The sequence below is a fragment of the Plutella xylostella genome, chromosome 6, assembly GCF_932276165.1.
Source record: "Plutella xylostella chromosome 6, ilPluXylo3.1, whole genome shotgun sequence".
Lineage (NCBI taxonomy): Eukaryota > Metazoa > Arthropoda > Insecta > Lepidoptera > Plutellidae > Plutella > Plutella xylostella.
This window is the reverse complement of record NC_063986.1, coordinates 3,279,214-3,299,641: the sequence shown is the minus strand read 5'-3', so window position 1 is coordinate 3,299,641 and position 20,428 is coordinate 3,279,214. Positions and strand designations below refer to the sequence as shown.

The 20,428-nt window shown below is 37.0% G+C and overlaps 1 protein-coding gene across 8 annotated transcripts in view; it reads left to right on the top strand.

Moving 5' to 3' along the window:
- LOC105390659 (protein held out wings) overlaps positions 1–20,428 on the top strand; it is a 62,029-nt gene that overhangs the window by 21,125 nt on the left and 20,476 nt on the right. For all 8 annotated transcript variants that reach the window (XR_007266383.1, XM_038120012.2, XM_038120011.2 and 5 more), the window contains exon 2: positions 18,933–19,066. Coding sequence is in view for 7 of the 8 variants with exons in the window: in XM_038120012.2 (XP_037975940.1) it covers positions 18,933–19,066 (134 nt within the window). In the remaining variant the exon portion in view is untranslated. The remainder of the gene's footprint in view (positions 1–18,932; positions 19,067–20,428) is intronic.

Sequence of the window (20,428 nt, the reverse complement as noted above, 5' to 3'; positions counted from 1 at the left end):
AACCTTATTATTTCTAGACAATTTAATGGTAGTCTAGTTACGTATTGCCTTATTACTCATGAAGGACTTCGAAATTATCATGTGACATATTGCCAGTCGCTTAGTATCCACCCACGTGGATTTATTAACCACTCAGTTGAATTTACTCGTGTATCCATCGGGCTCAGTGGAGCCAAACACAATAGTTGTACCCATTTGTTTAATGACAAATTGCTTACAAACAATCAACTGTGAATGGGTATTGAAACTAATTACAATAACTATAGAAAATGTAGATGTAGGCAGATTATTGCCACGATTAATAAGTTGTTACGATCCAAAGTACCTACGATTGAGTTGTTTCATCACATATTTTTTTTGTCTTGAAAACTAAAATACCATAAATAATATTCAGAACAGAGTTAACTGTATGATATACTTAAATAAATATGTGGGGACATCTCACACACGGCCATCCGACCCCAAGCTAGGCAGAGCCTGTATATTATGGTTATCGGAAAGCTGATAATTATATCTACACAAGTCACAAATATATAGATAGATACCTACATATTAATTATAAATATTATGATATGTTACAAGATTTTGATACATGTCGGTGTTTTTTTTTTTGCTATAAAATAAACAATAAAGACTAGAAATATAGGACTGTAAATTAACAAAAGATCATAAATTCTTTATACCTATTTTATAATCACGTTGTTTCGCTATTAACTACTAAATAATATTTATTTTAATACTTATAAAAGATACACCTACTACCTTTTCAATAAAGTCGCAAAAGCTTGAGTAAGCTTGCCCTATTACAGGTATTATTGTTTATCTCCTAATGTTAATTCAAAATGCATATTGGTGGCTTCATCCATTATAGATTTAATTGAACTACATATTTTATATTCATAACTTTATTTTACTTTGATATTTCATCATGGTAACGTTACGAATTTTATTTAATATGTTATCTGTGTGTATTAAATTTGATGTTTTAACCCTAAATCCCATTCTAAGGATCTATGAACCATAAAGGTATTTTATTAGTGATAGGTAAGGTCGTGCACAATTTGTCATAGGGTCTACACAATGGGCCGTATTTTGTATGAAATATGACCAGATGTCGCTTTGATCATCAATCCTGCATGGAGGTACATTGATCTGACATTGTGCTCTCTGGTGTTCCACATTGTAGCTTGCGGTACGCTCTTTGTAACTGTACCTACGCTCGTTGATGTCACATCAGACCCTCATGTAGGTCATACAAGTAGTTCTCAGGTAGTTTCATTTCACAAGTCTCTTCAAAATGGCACATTATTAAAATGTTAATGGATTTTAATGAACCGTCAGTTTATGCATTTCAGCGTCAATGTGTGAATGTTATTGCTAGCTCTTACCATGACAGAGCCATGTTTGGGATCGGCTCCTCATCCGGTGTGAGTTAGGATTTATTTGATTTCTCTGTGTATAGCGCCAGCAAGTTGCTTGGGCAAACAAATAATGATTGCTCCAAAGCTGTATACATTGTCTGCCTTGGTGTTTGCAGGAGTAACAACGCTCTGGTCAGTTACTTGTTTAAACATGTGTTCTAGTGGATTCTAAGTTTCATATGACCATATAAGGTATGCGCTCCGTTGCTCTTAGTGCCACCCACACGGTATGAATGTCCATAATCGTCATTATATTGTGGTCTGACTAAGACGGGCGGCGAATCGCTACCTTTGTTAGAAGTTGATGATTGTAAAGTTTGCTTGTGGGCGGCGCTAGATTCACCTTCGATTAAAATATTATATTATGCTCGTAGGTGGTAGCACCTTCAGAGCTGCCTACGGTCGTAGTGCAGGAAGTTACAACACATATTATTGAACTTTTATTTCCAAACTGTAACAGATTTCTCTATTTTGTAATAATAAGTAAACTTAAATTTTGTCAATGCTACATTACGTTATTCATACTATGAACTATGCGGTTGACTATAGTTAAAGTTTAAATAGCATCCTACATGTTATCCTAGACGCTTAAATATGATTTGGCATCAACTGTTACATAGATTTGATTAGACCAAAGCAACGTTTACAACGGAAGGAAAGGTTGAAGAAAAGTTTTCTCATAAAATGACGACGTGACTGACGTTCCAGTTTATAAAATTAACTTAATTGTTAATAACATGTTACTAATAACGTTGCGACTGATGGAACCAGTTATTTACTTCTAAACAGCGGCTTTCTATTAGCACCGACGCACAGTAGCTTGTAATATATACTCATGCGAACGAGCTGAAGTGTCTAACATTAAAACCACCAGAACTATTTTAATATTATGTTCGTTTAGTCAAAGTGCCTCCTTGAAATCGTTATGCGGCACTCAAGAACCCCAACTGGCAGTAACTTGGACAAATTGTTCATAGTTATTTTTAAATACATGACATAATATCGTGGGTGCAGTACCGCGTAATTTTTACCAATCAATCATTGTGCTAAGCGCAGTTTCACGGATTATTTAACTGAATACATTAAGTATAACTGAGATTGGAAGCGGACCAGTTTGCTCAACGAAAGCGTAAACATGCTACCGTTGAAGCTCAACAACCACTATTTGATTGATGCTCGCCTATTAAATTTGAGTTTGCGGCCTACCTTATGACTAAAATTGAATTAATTGAACAAATTACCCGCTCATTATATTTAAAACTATTTACCAATCAATTGATTACCTTTGGAATTATTTCCATGGTGTTGTGAAGGTAGATTTATGTTATAATCAGTCACGGTAGATACGCTCAATGTATTTTTGTAATATGACAGAGTGATGACGAATTTAACGAAAAAAACCAAGGTAAAGCATCTAGTGATTGACATTTAATTGTCGACCTATGACCCTATTACCATGTCCACTGCACAATAGGGTGTAAACTCAATCAGAAAACACTGGACCAGTGGGTGGTCCAATAGTTGCTCTTTGGCCCAATAATCAATAAAAGTGCACTATCAGACGTCGATGCTACGACGGCTGATGTCATGTAATACTTTGATGACTTGGGTAATGAATCTATTGGCGTCAAACCCAGGGTTATCTATCATGGTGTAAGTATTTAGAGAGGAAAGCTCTTTGTAGATGGCACCACTGAGGTTCTAGATTTGATTAAACTGTTGTGATTCGTTGTAGCTGTATCATTTTTGATGATCCTATATTATTACCATTTTAGTATGTAATATTTAATGCTTCCTATATCAATAGAGGTAATCAAGAGAGATATGGTTATTATGGTCGATCAATGGCATAATAGCGATTGAACTCATACATTTCAAACTAATTTTGTAATAAAATTATAAGCTAGGCATTATTTGTAGGGTCAGACCTAACCTAAGGCTATCATTACATAGGTATCTAGAATGGAGTAGGTAGCTTTATTTGCAATGATTGATTATAATAACGCGCCTTAGGAGCTGAACTCTGTAGTATGTTTTAATGTTTAACATACTAACGTGAATAAGCATTTTTTTTAAATAACATTATTTCAACCACTAAGGGTCAATTCAGACGTACCACAACCACACCACAGCCACAACCACGCGGCGTGGTCGGGCGTATATTTTGTATTGACAATGAATAATCCAATTCACACGTGCCACATTTTGCCGTTGTTATCGACCACCTGTGTGATACGACCACATCGCAACCACAACGCAACCACATCGCAACCTGATTTCCGTATTAACTGCACACGACGACGTGGTTACCACATCGCAATGACAGCGACAACGCAACCACATCGACAATTTGTCGCTGCCACAACGCAACTGCAAAAAGCCGCTGTCACTCAATTCACACGTAACCACAGCTTGACCACATTTTGTCGCTGCGACGTGGTGTGGTTGTGGTACGTGTGAATTGACGCTTAGTCTCCTTAGATACATGCGACCCGAGTAAGATTTTATACTGCGTACTAATCCTTTGACTGTATTAGGTACATATGTACACACATTATAACCAATAGTCTGTTCCGTTGAACATTACATAGATGCAATATTATCTGTCCATCATTTAATAGTACCTACCTACGTATAAATCTTTATATAAGTATATGGTATGTATGTATATATAAAAGTATATATTATATTTGTATGTATGTATCTAAGTATTTATTATTAAAACATAAAAAATATCACTAGTATTTAAATGCAATACGTGTACACCTTCCTCTTCTACTCAATAAGTCTCTCATTCACCCAAAGGTTGCCTGGAAGAGATCGCTTTTAGCGATAAGGCCGCCTATTGTGCTTACTCCTTTTGTAATAAATGTAATGTATGTTGTGTGTTTTGTTCAATAAAGTTATATTGTATTGTATTGTATTGTGTAGATGCAAAACGTAGTCTGCAAAAATCTTAGTAGGTACAAAATTAATTGAATCCTAAAATAATGTGCAGCCGGCCTCCCGCTGACCGATAGTAAACAATTAGGAACTTGGCCAATTCTCACTGTGAACACAGCCCTTGTTAACAGCCAATGTAAATACAGACGTTACAGGCGAACTGGCTCAAATATTCTATCGTAAATTACTCGTTATATCGTGGAACTTGAAAAATATGCGCCATCAACCTTTGATGTTTTTCGAAATGTGTAGGAAAAAACTCACAGCTCCGCGATTCGGCCACTTTCTGCAATGTGTTACTATTTTCACAACCATTTAACAGCGGCAGTGAAATCTCACCGCACCTACAGTTGAACAGACGCATGTGTGTTCCGAGAGCAGAGGGTTACGTCATCCGTGCCAACCAAATATCGGTAGGCCCCGCGTTAATATTCATGTTGCGAGATACAAGAGCGATGTACTGAAACCCTGTACGGTGTACGTACGTACTAGCCTAGCTCACAAGGAACAATGGACGCATTGAGCTGCTAGATATATAGATCTGATTCAATATCTGGGCTTCGTTAAGGGTTAATGACGCCAAATGTTTTCATTTGGTATGAAATGGTTGTTTCGTTGCGGTTGCTTGTTTCTAATCACTAGCCCTTCTCAAGTATTTATTAAGGACTAGCTGTTCCCGCGCGCTTCGCTTCGCCTTAAAAAGTTTTCCCGTGGGAATTACAGGATAAAAAGTAGCCTATGTTCTTTCCCAGGGTCTAGACTGTATGTATACCAAATTTCATTGAAATCCGTTCAGTAGTTTTGGCGTGAAAGAGTAACAGACAGACAGACAGACAGACACAGTTTCACATTTATAATATTATAGTTAGGATTAGTTAGGTTTAGGATTAGGATTATGTAGGTACCTATTTAATGTGTTATTCTAATATATTTTTCTTCTTTTGTTTCCAGGTAAGCTCTAATGAAGAATGGTGTTGTTGAAATGCTTCTGAGGGTGAGAGGAATTCAATAAAGCAGCGCTAATAATAAAACAGGTTTACTTTTGTAAGCTTAGTTCCACAAAATGCTTAATTATCATAATTATAATGATGATATTATAACCATTTTATAAAATTTTATGACCTTATCGTTATCATCTTCTAACGAAGTCATACTCGTAGGTACCATTTAGAACACTTTGTGTACTTACTACTACTTTATGACGCTCATAGAATGCAGATTCTGCCTTAGATATTGCCACACAACATAAATTGAATTCATGCTATAATTCAGAACAAAAGCGTTACCTGATCCTGCTGTAGATCTGGTGTGCATAATAATATCAGTCGTAAAATCACAGTTGCCAGGTGTTAAATCTCTAGGCTCGACCAGAGTGCATTGTTGCACTGTGTTGACAAACGCGTATGCTTCACATACTAAAACAAACAGAGTACAAATGAATATAACACCTGAATGCCAATTAAATAATTTGAATTTCGCGCAGTTTGCTGTTCATCAGAAAATATTGTTATTAGTAAATCCATCACAGCGTTCAGCAACCGAAATTGAAACGACGGGCGTTGGCTTGCTTCAAAATGTCACGTATAAAATTACCCCGAACTCTAATTGAATGCTGATCTTTGCGTTGCGAGAGGAATAAATCATAAGCTTCCCGTGACATTTAATTTCGTTAGGCTATGTCTTTAGAATGTCTGACGCATTTATCTGCTCTATTTTCTGCTCCTTTATATGGTTATTTTCCAAGGTGTTCTATTAAGAGTCTGGTCTAGGTTTCTTTATCTTTGCCATCTCGATCGTGTTGGGTTGCATCGGCATCGGCGGCGAGCCACAAAGCCGGCCGTTCGTCTTGTCCAACGCCTGGCTCTGGTCAGGAATGGCATGCAATGCTGCATATTATTATCACAACGCAATACTATTTCATACCAGCTTAGATACGCTGAATATTTTATATTATCACGCGGTTAACGTGTTGACATGTTGATGTACTATAGAATTCAGGTTTCATTCGCCTTGAGATTTTATAATTATTAAAATACGTATGTATTTAACTAGGTACGCAGGACAGGGACATAAAACATTGCACAATTATTATTCCATGCGTCTAGTTATTATGAATATTCCTTACTTACTTAGCAATAAAAAGTGATGCTTTGTGGCCCATTGGCAACGGAAACTTATTGGTACTATGTGGCATTGCAGTATTATGTCTTTTGTTACGTTCTGCAGTCTTTGTCTTTCTCGTCATCATAATGCAGCTGGTAACTTCACATTTCATAATCCAATGGTCAAATAGGTCTATCATGTTTGACGAGTCTTAGTATCGTATGGGCGTTAGTTTTTGCCGCACCCAGTATTATGAATGGGGGAGGTGACAATGCCGTGAGTTGATTGTCAGCAACAAGTATGTCACACAGTGAGTCGCGTGCTTCAATTGTTAAATATTTGTCGGCAACCGATCTGTTAGTTTCCTTACCTTTGTAAACATTATCAGTTACATCTCGAGTTTGATCTTTAATAAAGTACAGCTTCTTTTCAACTTTGAGGGATTGGATAATTTGGTGGCAAACATTTGTTTTTCAAACCGAAAGTTGTGCAAGTCTAAACATCAGCTGCGCTAGTAGTTAAATGGATATTTGGCGTCGACTCAAGTTTTGTGTGTTTGTTGACTGACAATAGTTGTCTTCCCCACCATAGCCTCGCCAACTGCCTACTTGCCGAAGTAACGCCCACCACTCTTAATCTCAATGGTGGTCCATCCCACTAGTGCAAATGATGAAATTCAGCAGGTAATTCAAGCTATGCAAAAACATTCGATTTGTGATACCATTTATGTTTTCTAATTAGTAAGGTATTAAAATTTAGTAAAAAAAACTAGTTATTGTAATAGAACATAATTATTATAGAAATGATGCTTAGGACAAAGTTGTAAAAGATAATTAAGTAAGAATCAATTGTTTATAAATTTTTACACCTTCCTTTGACCTACATTCAGCCACAAGGCGCTCTAAAACAGTGGGACCGGAGGCTATAAAGCTTTCTATTATATGTTCAGCAAACCTTATGGCACATAAAATTTCTAATCATTTTATGTTGATGGTTAGAAAATTTATGTGAAGAAGTAAAGCTTCTGCAACTTTTGTGTTAAAACTATTTATAGTTTATAACTAATAATGTGTTAATTTACTGCGATCTATATGTCTCGTTCGCAGCCCCACCGGGCTCGTAATGTGTTGGCAGCAACTCGGGCACATAAAAAGGAGACGCAGGTTTTCTTGCAGTAAACTAGACGTCCTATTTACAGACCGGGTGAACCGTGAAAAATAAATATTAGACGATACATAAATCACCGAAAATCACATTAATAGCCATAATAAAAGAACCGTCAACACCGGACTGCGTTCGAAAAATAAATAGTTTAGTACGTGACCTGCATTCTGGAAACGCATTTGCAGAACTCCTATTGGTTCAGCTCTAAATTCGACACATTTAGTTGCTCTTAAACCAGTACGCTTATTTGTCCGAAACCAACACGTAAATTTTGTGAAATAGCCCATAAATTCTGTTCTGCTTTGAATGTAACCTAAGATTTGGTAGGGTTTGTTTTGACAGGTAGTAAAATTATTTACTAATGCTTCGACTAGCTTACATGAATATGTAATATTATTATGTTTGCATGTTAAAGATCCCGTACGCACGTAAGTGCACTCCATGCAAAAGTGCGCCACACATTTTTAGTGCCGTTAACTTTTGTGAAACTGGCCGTAAAAGTAGCAGTTCTGGTTCGGGACCAGTTGTTGGAAAGTTGATGATCATTTAAATCGCGTCGTTTAGAGCGGACCCTCTGCAAAAAACAGTTGATGGTAAACGTTTAGGTGTAGTAGGTACTCCTATTATGTACGTACATATTAAATATTCATGGATGGAGGAGGTATTGTTACAAATTACAGCTCTGTGAAATTCTGAATAAACATTTGCATTTAATCTTGATGCAAAAATTAATGTTTGACCAAGACTTTGGACAAATAAGCTTTGATTTATTCGCTTTTTACATAATTCGGTTGCATGTGATTTTTACATAATTGAGGTGCGAAACATTTCTTCCCATAGTGGGCCGATATTTGTTCGACTATGTTTATGTTTTCATTCACACGCTTACAACACTCAAATACATAATCAAATCACAAATATTAGATCAAGGCGATATCCGTCGCATACGCTTGAGCTATTGCCAGTATATGCTTGAAACTGGAAATGATAAAATAGATCAAGACAAAACAATAGCAGCTTTGAATCTAAACAGCATATTATTATCACGGCTCGTCAACCCGGTATCCGTAGGCGAAGCCATCCATCTTGGAACCAAGCCTCCAAAACACAATTCAAATGTATCAACCAGTCCTTTACTCAATACATCAACAACTCCTCAGTATTCAAATACCATAATCGGCTAGCCTCTGACCGTGCATAGATTCAGATGTAACGATAAACTACGATTCAATCACACGTTGGGAAAACAAAACATTCGTGGTTGACATTTTCGACTGGTTTCCATATTAAGTGATTTTCGCAATCGGCGTTTGCGCATGCTCCTGACATTATATGCGTGTGAGATAAAGATAACCGTTCATTTAAATACTTAGTTCCATTTAAAGGAATATTTAACGTTTCTCTAGACAATCATAAACATGATGTGTTGTTGTTTGGCCGTGTGTGTGTAAAGCAAAGCATAGAAAATTAGGATGTTAGTCATTAAAGTGTTTTTGTATTCAAATCTAGTTTTTCATTACTTACTCAACCGTTCTCGTAACTCTAAAATGAGTCACTATTATAATTTTAGTCTTTGTCATATTCTTTGAATTTATATCAGCGAATCCTCTTCTATTTATTTACGATCGTTTTTTTTATAATACCTACTGGTTTAATAATTGTATCACATTCCTTATCCTTGAATAAAGTACTAGTAATTATCGTTTTCTGCCTCCAGTCCTCCTTAAAGATAGACCTTCCGTTAGCTTAAAACAAGTCTATATGAATAATTTATGAATTGAGCACAAAATGATGCAGCAGTCAAAGGGACAGGAAGTTCTCTGGAACAGACCGCCGCGCCATACTTATATTCTACGTCTTTCAAGGCGTCTTGTACAAATTATAATCTTTTAAATTCATTGGTATTCCAGGAATAGACCATTTCAGGTTAATTTGCAGAATGTAATTAAAACTTCTTATTCTAAAAAGCTGTGTAAACAAAGATAAATGCAAAACTTTGTATGTGTTTCGGTATCTATTGTAGCAAATTTCGTAAATTCGTTGTTGGTACGGTACAAACTGTTGAGTGCTATCTGCAAATCTCTTCGCGCTGTTTGAACCTGCGGCTATAATTCACCCTGCTGCGTGCCGTTCCTTAGCCATTTCTCGTTCGAACAAAATATCTTCCCGATACCAGACCGAGATACGGTGTACGTCAGCCGATATTATATTGTTTGACGCTACTGTGCCGGCAGCCTAAGTTACTACTGCCATTTCATTATCTATATCCTATTCATCATTCGGAGGTTCATGTTTTGTTTCTTTGTCTCCTTGTGCTGGCAGTGTTATTCTTTTGCGGTATTTCACTCTTCATTCCTGACAACATTATCGAAATCTTGTATCAGTAATTTTGCGTCACCGTAGAGTTTCTAAAAATGATTCAGATGGGTATGGATAAAATATTATGAGCGGAATGAGTTATGGCTGTGTGACGTTTAACTTTCATCTGGTTTCAGCTATGCCGCTGTAAAATTTGCTTTTGCTTGCATATAAGAATTAAGAATGTTGATAGTGATGCCAATGTATAGGATTTTTACGACGACCCTAACAGAATAAGCTATTGCAGTATTATGTAAAAATTTCCATGTGAATAAAATGTACCTAAGTAGATTAATAAGATTCGGTTCGGTTAATTATTGAAAATAAGTACTATGGACTTACCTCGGACCTTTAATGATTGAATTTGTCAAATGGTATCTTTAAACAAATTGGGTGTGGCGCTGTAGCATCCGCTTGAACCCAACACTAGAACAATACAACAATAGTTCTTAGAGTTACCACCGGATGTGATTTCTTTGTTCACTAAGGCATTACAAGTTAATTTTATTAATCTCTTCTTACATATGAATTACTCAATGACTCTTTTTTTTAATTATTGAATAATTTCTAGTTTTATTGTTCTCAATTGAACAAAACAAAACCTTACGCATAGAGAACAATTTATTTATCGATTATATCGTACGTTTTGCTGGGCTATCAAATTATACTTAGATAGCTGTTGTTGCGCGCTTTGCTTCGCCTTAAAAAGTTTTCCCGTGGGAATTCCGGGATAAAAAGTAGTCTATGTCCTTTCTCAGGGTCTAGACCGTATGTATACCAAATTTCATTCAAATCCGTTCAGTAGTTTTGGCGTGAAAGAGTCTGTCTGTTGACAGACAGACAGACAGACACAGTTACTTTCGCATTTATAATATTAGTTAGGATTAGGATTTTCTACCATGCCCGCCTAAGCTAGTCAACCAAATCTTATTTTTGTCCAAACTTAAACCCAATTTCGATGGGTTGCGTGATTGGAGTCACAGAGTGGTGTTCCGACGCATGCGATCCAGTCGCAAACTGACCGTAGCCGAGAGTTCACGGACCGATGCGTTCCGTGTGAAAATCTACTTGGAATCTACTCATTGTTTTTTTTTTTCACGTCTCGTATATTACTTACCCCAGTCCGTTCTGTCTTTTCTTAACTGCTGTTACATTGCTTGTAGCTTCCTGAGTAGTTTTATTTTTTTATGGACTGAGTTTAGTGCTTTCCCATGCTACGCTTGTCTTACTTCAATTAGTCTGGTGGTCAGATTTTTCTATGCGATGCTTAATTTAAATATTCTACTGTCTTCAGAATGAACTGTATTTCCTTTTTATTTAAGCACATGCTGTAGGAGACACATACAAAAGTAAAAATGTTGGTAGAAGTGTCAATTCAGCATCCACGTCGTTTATTGTCACGATGTTATTTTCATACGTCTTACGTTAATAAATGCTTCTTATGGACGTTACGCCGGCTAATTGCTTGCACAACACTGGTAATGAAGCCATTGATTGTGAAAACTAAGCGATCTAGCAGACTGATGGCAAAAACGAAAGTGATTCTGAGCGATACTGCAGCCGCAACATAAGTATAACGCATGTTAGTATAATAGGCAGTACTGCACATAATGCCATGTTTCTTATGAATTATGTAGATTATAATGTTCATTGAAAGCAATGCGGTGAATGTGTTGTAATTACTCATTTGTGTATTTACATACATATTATTCAGATGTCAGCTCATTCTTCTCGCGGTTGTTTGTTGGAAATTGTACCTGTCTTCTCTCGCTGCTACGGTTAAAATTATTCTGCAACAGTATATTAATACCTATAGCTTAGAAACACTAAACCTTCAATGATTGACAAGTAATGGTTCTGTGGTTTTATTTCATCAGGTCTATAAAACAAGCGTAGGTGTGGCATTTTCTACGTGATTGTCAATCAAAATGATATCACGTAATATTGGGTTAGACTGCGATGCCACACAGATATTATCTCCTATGCTTAAAAAGCCAACCTTGTTTATTTAAATGGCGTGCCAGTTAGAAGATAATGACACCAGGGATTAGAAATACAAAGTAATAGTTTTGCCTGCGTCGCAGTCTTCGGTTTCATTGTGGACGTTGACAATGGAATTGAGATTGCATTATCTGAAACTAGAATGCGTATGCGCAGGGTATGGTAATGCTCTTGGGAGAAAATTGTTCCGACTCCATATTGGTCTTGGGTATCGTCTGGCTATGCTCCGTTTTCGATTCTTCGATGGAATATCCTTACACCTAAATGGGCAAGCAATTTACTAAAGGGTCTATTTATTACGCAATAAACATGCTTTTAATTCCTAGAACTTTTGGGGTTATCGAAAAGAATGGTGTAAGTGTTTATTGCAAATATTTATCAGCATAGGTAAAGTCAGATAAAGGATCGCGTGTAAACTAAGTTACCACTGAAATCTGTTGACGATCAGGCCTGAATCCCTTACCAAAACTTTAACACTTAAGTAGATCTAGTAATATTGAATTAGCTACTAGCTCTCCACTTCCATACCAAAACTCCCAAGATCTTGGGTGGTCTTGAAGTAAAGAACAGTATTCGACATTTGTCACTCAGCGACACACAAGTCGCTCGCGTGAATGCACTGAGCTACGCCAACGCATGAAACATCAACTGCGTCCTATGCAACTCCAATTAGAAATCCTTAAGGTCTAAGTTCGATTGCCTCACCTGCATCAATAGCTAGTTTTGCTTCAGCCACTTTATTCGGGGTCGCATTGATGTAATTTGAGTTAACAGTAAAATTAAACATGTTTAATTTAGTCGTTTAGTACGATATTGCACAACTTGTCGTCGAAGGTCTATCGACTCTAATGTTTGTTGATATTAAAGAAACATTTAAAAATATGGATAGATATACGAATAAGGCACGCGATGGGTTTATTAACCAGATATGTATGTGTGAACCGACCAACATTCATGAAGTGTCTGCTGGAATCATTTCCACCATTTATTACTCGACACATGGTGTTGTCTTGTGAAATCAAGACCGACGGATGACAATTCTAAACTTGACGTGTTACCTTTAACACTTGGAACTATTAATCTACGTTGCAGATATACATAAACACTTTATTGTATAATAATAAAAACAGTTACAAAAATGGACTTAAAAGTAGTAAGTATATACAGAGGCGGGCTTATTGCCAAGAAGCAATTTCTTCCAACCAACCTTTGTTTGGTGGAAAACTAAAGTTTTTAAACTCCTTTAATACAATAAAAAGCTATACAAAAACAATGTGGAAAGAACCTAAACTAAAACATAATATCTAAGATAAAAACGAAAAATACAAACTAACTACCTATTTAACTTACATAAATAATAATAATACAAATACACATAATACCTAAATGACAAAATAGACTTAATATATATCCGCTATATTTATATAAATACATATATAACTATATAATATAATACATATTATTTACCAACCTAAGGTTTTATAATAGTGATCCTTTACGCTCTTTTTAAAGGTAGCAAGTGAAGGTGAAAGTCGCACGTCTACGGGCAAGGTGTTCCACAAACACGCCGCCTTCACAGCGAACGAGTCACTGTAAGAAGCAGCGTTGCGGTCAGGCACACTCAACATCTTGTTCTCTGTAGATCTCAACGCTCGGCCGTGGGAACATAGGAATGAAAACTTAGATCGGAGATATTGGGGGGAAGTAGGGTTATTCAAAACATTGAATAACATGTTGAGAATGTGGGTATTCCGGCGAAGGCGAATTGGGAGCCACTTCAATTGAGCACGATACTCTGAAATGTGATCATACTTACGTAATCCAAAAATAAATCGGATACATAAGTTCTGGAGACGTTCGAGTCTGTTGAGTAGCTCTTCAGTGAGGTCAAGATAGCTTACGTCAGCGTAGTCGAGAATTGGGAGCAGTAGAGACTGTGCCAGCGTAATTTTAGTGGAAAACGGTAGGAAATACTGCAAGCGTTTAAGGGAGTGGAAAGATGCAAAAAGCTTCCTGCTCACAGCGTCAACTTGCGGGATCCAAGAGAGAGTGCTGTCCATGACCACGCCGAGATTTTTTACTGAGGCTACATATGGTATGTCTGATTGGTCGTACCTGACTTTCCTCACAGCTGAAAAGTTAATTTTGTTTAACATTCTGGAGCTGCCGAAAACAATCGCTTGAGACTTCGTGGGATTAAGCAGCAAACCAAAAGATTTCACCCACTTGGAGATAATCTCCAGGTTGGTGTTAATGAGGCTAACAGCAGAGTTGAGGTTTTCGGGAAGTGCACTAGTGTAGAGCTGAAGGTCATCCGCATAGAGGTGGTAGAGAGAAGTCAGTTTATTGGCTAAAATGTTTATAAACAAAGAGAAAAGCAGAGGAGAAAGAACGCCACCTTGAGGGACGCCCGCAAGTACTGGACACCAAGTGGAACTCTCACTGTCGGTACGTACACACTGCTTGCGTCCCTTGAGATAAGACTCGAACCAACTGGTGACTGCCGGAGATACATTAAGAGAGCGTAAAATTCCAAGGAGTAGATCAAAATCGACGGTATTGAATGCGTTACTGAAGTCCAGCAACGCCAGGACAGTAACGTGTTGTTTATCTATGTTGCTGCGAATGTCGTCAGTAACTTTGATCAGAGCGGTAACAGTACTGTGGCCTGGACGAAAGCCGGATTGGAGAGGATTATGGAGATCGTTGTTGGAGAGGAAACTGGAAAACTGTTCAAAGACAAGACGTTCGAGGACTTTTGAGAGGAAGGGTAAAATAGAAATTGGGCGAAATTGCGACAACGATGTAGGATTCGGGACTTTTGGTAGTGGAAGAATGAACGCATTCTTCCATAGGGTAGGAAAGGATTTGGACAGGAGTGAAAGGTTCATGAGATTGGTTATGTGGGGCAAAATAACGTCCAATATAGGATTTAACATGTAGGCACTGATGTCATCAATGCCTACTGCTCTGCTAGTTATCGCCGAAATACATCTCTTAACGTCACGGCCAGAAACAAGTTTGAAATTGAATGAAGGGCAGTCAGGGAACGGCAAAGTAGAAAGATGACTCAGAGTTGTAGCTTTAATGTGATCATTCAGAATCAGAGGGGGTGTTGAAAAATGCTTGTTGAGAGCAGTGAGGTCAGTGTTGATGTTCGAAGTTGCCTTGGTTTTCCCTATGCCCAGAGTTTTGAGGAAGTTCCATAATTGTGCATTGTCACAGTTTTCAATTGATTTATGGATATGTCGGCGTTTTGCATCCCTACACACTCTATTGCAGCGGTTCCTCAGCTCCTTGTATAGCCTCTCGTGCTCCTCAGTGGGTTGCTTCTTGTAGCGAAATCTGGCGTGATCACGTTTGGACATGAGCCTCTTTATGTCATCTGTGAGCCAAGGGGCAGGCAGCTGTTTAACATGGACTGGACGGAGGGGTGCATGTTTATCAAAAAGATCGGTGAGTAGAGAATTAAACAGAGCAACCCTCTCGTCAATGTCGTCTATGCCGTTCAGCTGTGCCCAGTCAACAGCCTTAGCATCTTCACACAACTGCTGCTCGTCCACCTTCTTAAAATTACGCTGGAGAATGGTACGCTTCTTGGGTTTGGGAGTACGAATTTTATATGAGAGATAAATAAGGTCGTGGTAAGAAAAACAGTCAGCTGTTAACTGACCATGTTTAATTACGAGATTCGGCGAAGACACAATTGTCAAATCCAGGAGGGTTGGGTCTGAATTAGGCGGATGGTGGGTGGCATCTGAAGGTAAGATGTGCAGATTTTTAGAGGTAACAATAGAGTGCAATGACCTAGAACGAGAGTCGTTTTTCAGAAGACAGGTGTTAAAATCGCCCATGACTATGGTATTGTCAAACAAAGGAGTGAAGTCGTCGAGAAGTTTATCAAATGAATCAAAGTAATTGACAGTCAAAGAAGGGCTATAGTAAACTCCGAGGAGAATCCTGCTGTGGCCGAGACGAACTTCTATCAGAAGATGTTCTGCCTTCCCAGAATACTCACTCGGAGACTTACTGATGATGGAATAGGGAATATGGCTGCGAAGGTAAATTGCAACCCCACCACCGCCTTTATTGATCCGATCATTCCTAATGAGCTGGAATCCAGGTAATGGATAAAGAGAAGAGTCGAGTGAAGGTTTTAACCAGGATTCTGAAACAAGAACAGCATGAATGTTGTTGTTATCGAAGGACGTAAGCATATCGGAAAAGTGTGCCGGAATACTCTGAGCGTTGATATGAACTACATTCAGAGATTTCCGACAGTTCGAAAATTCTGAATTGAGACTAGATGAGAGCTGAACATACGACAGATCACAGCTACTAATGGATCCAACGGAAGAGCAAGAAAGGAAAGAATCATCATCATCACTGTTGGCAGAATCATATGTACTCATATTATAATATAATGAACTAAAAATAAATAAAATATATATTTATAAGATAATAATATACTATGTATTATACCTAAAATAAGAAATATACTTTAATTAAAAAACTACGAATTCAATAAAATAATATTGATTGCACTATACACCCCTACGTATACATACATATTCAGAGTGACGGCTGGACAGCCTCATTTCACTTGATATCCGAAACAGCCTTTATTATGTATGTAGGTAGATACTAGTTTTGTTTTTTCTTTCGCTAGAAATCAGTCCGTCATTCGATTGTATTGTCCATACCTTTACAAGTGTTTCAACACCCGTCAACTTGTATTGTGACAGTGACGTTCTCGAACGTTTTTTCTTAGACTTGTATGGAAAACACGTCACCTGTCAAATCTTTTAGCATTTACAACTTCTCACTTTAATGAATGTTATCGTAAGCAGCGCTTATAGAATTTTACACTTCATTGACTTAACATTACATAAGTAACATTAATTGAATTACCTATAAAGTAACCAAAATCGTAATCATCAGTATCATTACAAGAAGGTAGAAAAGGAAACTTTGTGTTAAATTAGGGCTTTTTATTTTTAAACATAAGAGTGAGGTGTGTTGGAGATGCGGTCATGAGTTGACGCAACTGAATGTCATGCAGGATGTCTTGATGGCTGCTATTTATACAATGTCGCAATGTCCGTTAATTTAGCTCCAAACGAAACTGACTTAATGCTTTTCTGTTCCATCAATCAATCTTCAGGTTGTACTTTATTGTCTAGTCCGGTTCCGATATCATCTTTAGTATCTTCTGAGATTTCGCCGTTGTTGAATGTTTTTTTAAACATAAAGTTCTTATGAACATGTCGTGAATTTAAACAATTTTTATGTATTCAGTATAAACTACATATTTTATTAAATTGTTTACAAGAAATACTTGCGCACATTTCATTTGTTCCAAAAAGAGATAAGATTAAGCTATTAAGACACCATTTGTAAATTCTCAATGCAACTTTTCCAGATAAGGGTTAGCTGAAATCGTTTCACGGAATGCGTGTTTACCAGTTATTTAATAATTGAATATAATCTACCGCCTTAAAAGCGGGAATTAAATTGTCAATACTAATTAAAGCTCTCCAATCCTCGGCCATCTCTGGATAAGGATCAGGCGTTTCATTTCGGGCAAATGCTAACGGGACATCGTAAATAAATTGCCAAAGACTAGCAATTAAGCGTATAATCCATTGGCGATCACACTTGTCCGGGGTAAATGGCATGTTTTGTGGCCACACCGGCCGTATATGGTGTGAAAGCGGTGTGCTGTTGTTGTCAGCGGCGCGGCGGCTACGGCTGCGATGAGGCGCACGCGTCGATGATCCGACCCCGCCACCACATGTGTGTCTTTAGTCAAATTATTGTACATCGGATAACGGAGACTGCCTGTGATTGAGAACATTTACTTTATTTTAGTTTCGTATCTTCATTCGGCCAATGTTGTTTTTCAAAATAATGCTGTAGCTCTAATTACTACTTTAGATGTATACCAAGTACCAACTGCGTCCTTTTATATATTCTCTTCATTACTATGGCTATCCTCTATAAATTATCTTCGACGTAAATTACCATGCCTACCGTTGGTTTAGTTATAGGTTATTTCTTCATTATTTATTTACAAAACATAGTGCATATTTAGTAATTTAATCCCTCATTTTATCTGGTTTATTACGGCTGTCTTCATGCATATAATTTGGTATTAAAATTGACACTCCTGTCTTCGCTTGGCGTTTTTAATACCGTTGAGGATAAAAAAAAGCTTAAAAAGAACACTCTAAAGCACTGAAATTATTAATGTCAATCGGGCTGGCATACTTTTTATTCATATCGCAAAACCATATGGCACTTTAGAATGACCGTTCGTTACTGACTCATCCTCTTCAAGCTTTTATATATGGATAAGATAAAGAATATACTTACCAAGGAATTCATCTGTATCTTAATCTGTATGTAAAATAAAGTAAAGTTAATTACAAGAAATACCGGCTAATTGCTTTATAAAGGTCCCATTCGATATGTTTAGTTATAATTATTGGTATGAAGAGTCATAAAGCGATTGCATCAGTTGCGCATGAGAGGTCAGTAGATCACTTCATCAAAGGTGCAGCCAAGATCTATCAATAATATGACACAGTTATGATGTCACTACAATGTTAGCGCTATAATAGGTACTTATTATTACTTTGTCTTTAATATGAAATAAAATGGAGGAAAATATCCTTGCGCGTTAAATTTGTAATGTTATAATGCGTTAAATATTAACAATCTCTCTTTACAATGTGTATGTATTTATTTTATTAAACATGGTGATTCATTATTTAATAGCAATAGCCACAGTTTAAATAAAATACAATAGCAAACATAAATTTCCTAATACCGCTAATACCATACGACAGATGCTAAACCGTTCTGTCTTATTTACAATCAAACAGATGTTATTCAAATTCTTCGCTATGTTAACTTATGTATCGTTCTTTTTATTTTCAGAAATAGCAAAAGTGCGAGCGAGTTTATTCCAAATAAATGGCGTCAAAAAAGAACCGCTGGTGTTACCAGAAGCAGAAGGCATGGTCACCACACTCACAGAAAAAGTCTACGTACCTGTAAAAGAGCATCCAGATGTAAGTATTTTTACAATCATATTTTATTAATGTGTCATCAATTTCATACTTTCAATTACTTTATTACAACCGCCCAAAAGAGTCTAATTGATAGTGATTTAAAATCTGCAATAGGTATTTGAAAATCTTCTAGATATTTATATATACTTAACATTCAAAATAATGGCTACCAATGACTAAAACACGACAATTTCTACATGCGCCTACAGGTTGAAACTCCAACTAGAAAAATCACTGTACTGTGGAGCCACACCCGCAATTTTATTTTGATACGGCTTGTGTTTTTGTAGTAGATGTTATTAATAAGACTTTAACACCTCTAGTGTCGGCTAGATCTTATAGTAGGTATTAGAGTGTTATTCAAGATCTCCAACATCTATTGTATTTCACTAGCGGAAAAGCGTGGGCGGGTGTTTTGTGTTCATTTCACGTCTTCGGTTTTTTTAATCGTCTTTTCAATCAATCTTCTACCCACGGCCCCGAAGCTTTCTTTGGCAAACACATCAATTATAGTATGTACATTAATTAGTCAAGCGTTAAGAGCATACTGGCTTCTGAATGATCATGTTGTTGATTCAAGTCATCAAATGTTTAATGATTTGTTTATTAATCATTGTTTTCCTGATTGTCACGCTAACTTCTACGTTTATCACTCGCGATGTGAGGTCTCTGCGTGAAAAAATTGTTTAAATAGTGTACTTTCTTCACTATTCCTATGTAAATTTGACCGGAATACATATTTGTATCTTTCATGGTTCTGTTACAAATGTGGTATACAGAACATAATATATCTAAAGAGTATAAACTTTTCTGTATTGGAAATATCTGCCTTTTTGATCAACCCACTCTATTACGCTGACAGAGTAGATAAACAGCGCTCGACAAAAGTCCAATTTGAGTGGAAGTTGTTGAAAATCAAAATTAATCGTCGAGATAGTCGCATAAATAGAAACACAAGGCTGCCAAGCTGCTACATTTGGTGGCTTATGTCAGGGCTATTGCTCTGCGGGGCTCTTAGACGTTTGCAGTGAACAAGTACATATTGAATCGATCAAGTCAGACATGATCATGATAGCCACCATTCATTGTGAAGAACATATGGTCCAAGTAAGGCAAACGAACTCGTTTCTCCAAGCAAGCAATCTCTTTTAGGTATTGAGTTCGATGAACCGTGTGATTCATTTCGTTAAATTGATCTCGCCGTTCTAGTTCGGATTTGTAACGTCTTAGTTCTGCTTTCTTTGGCGAAGGCGCTATGCCGCTTTCGGTGGATTATTGTGCAAGGTTTCAATTTCCGAGTATTAACTCGGTAACATGTCAATACATTTACTTATATTATTTTAAACTAATTTTTAATTAGAT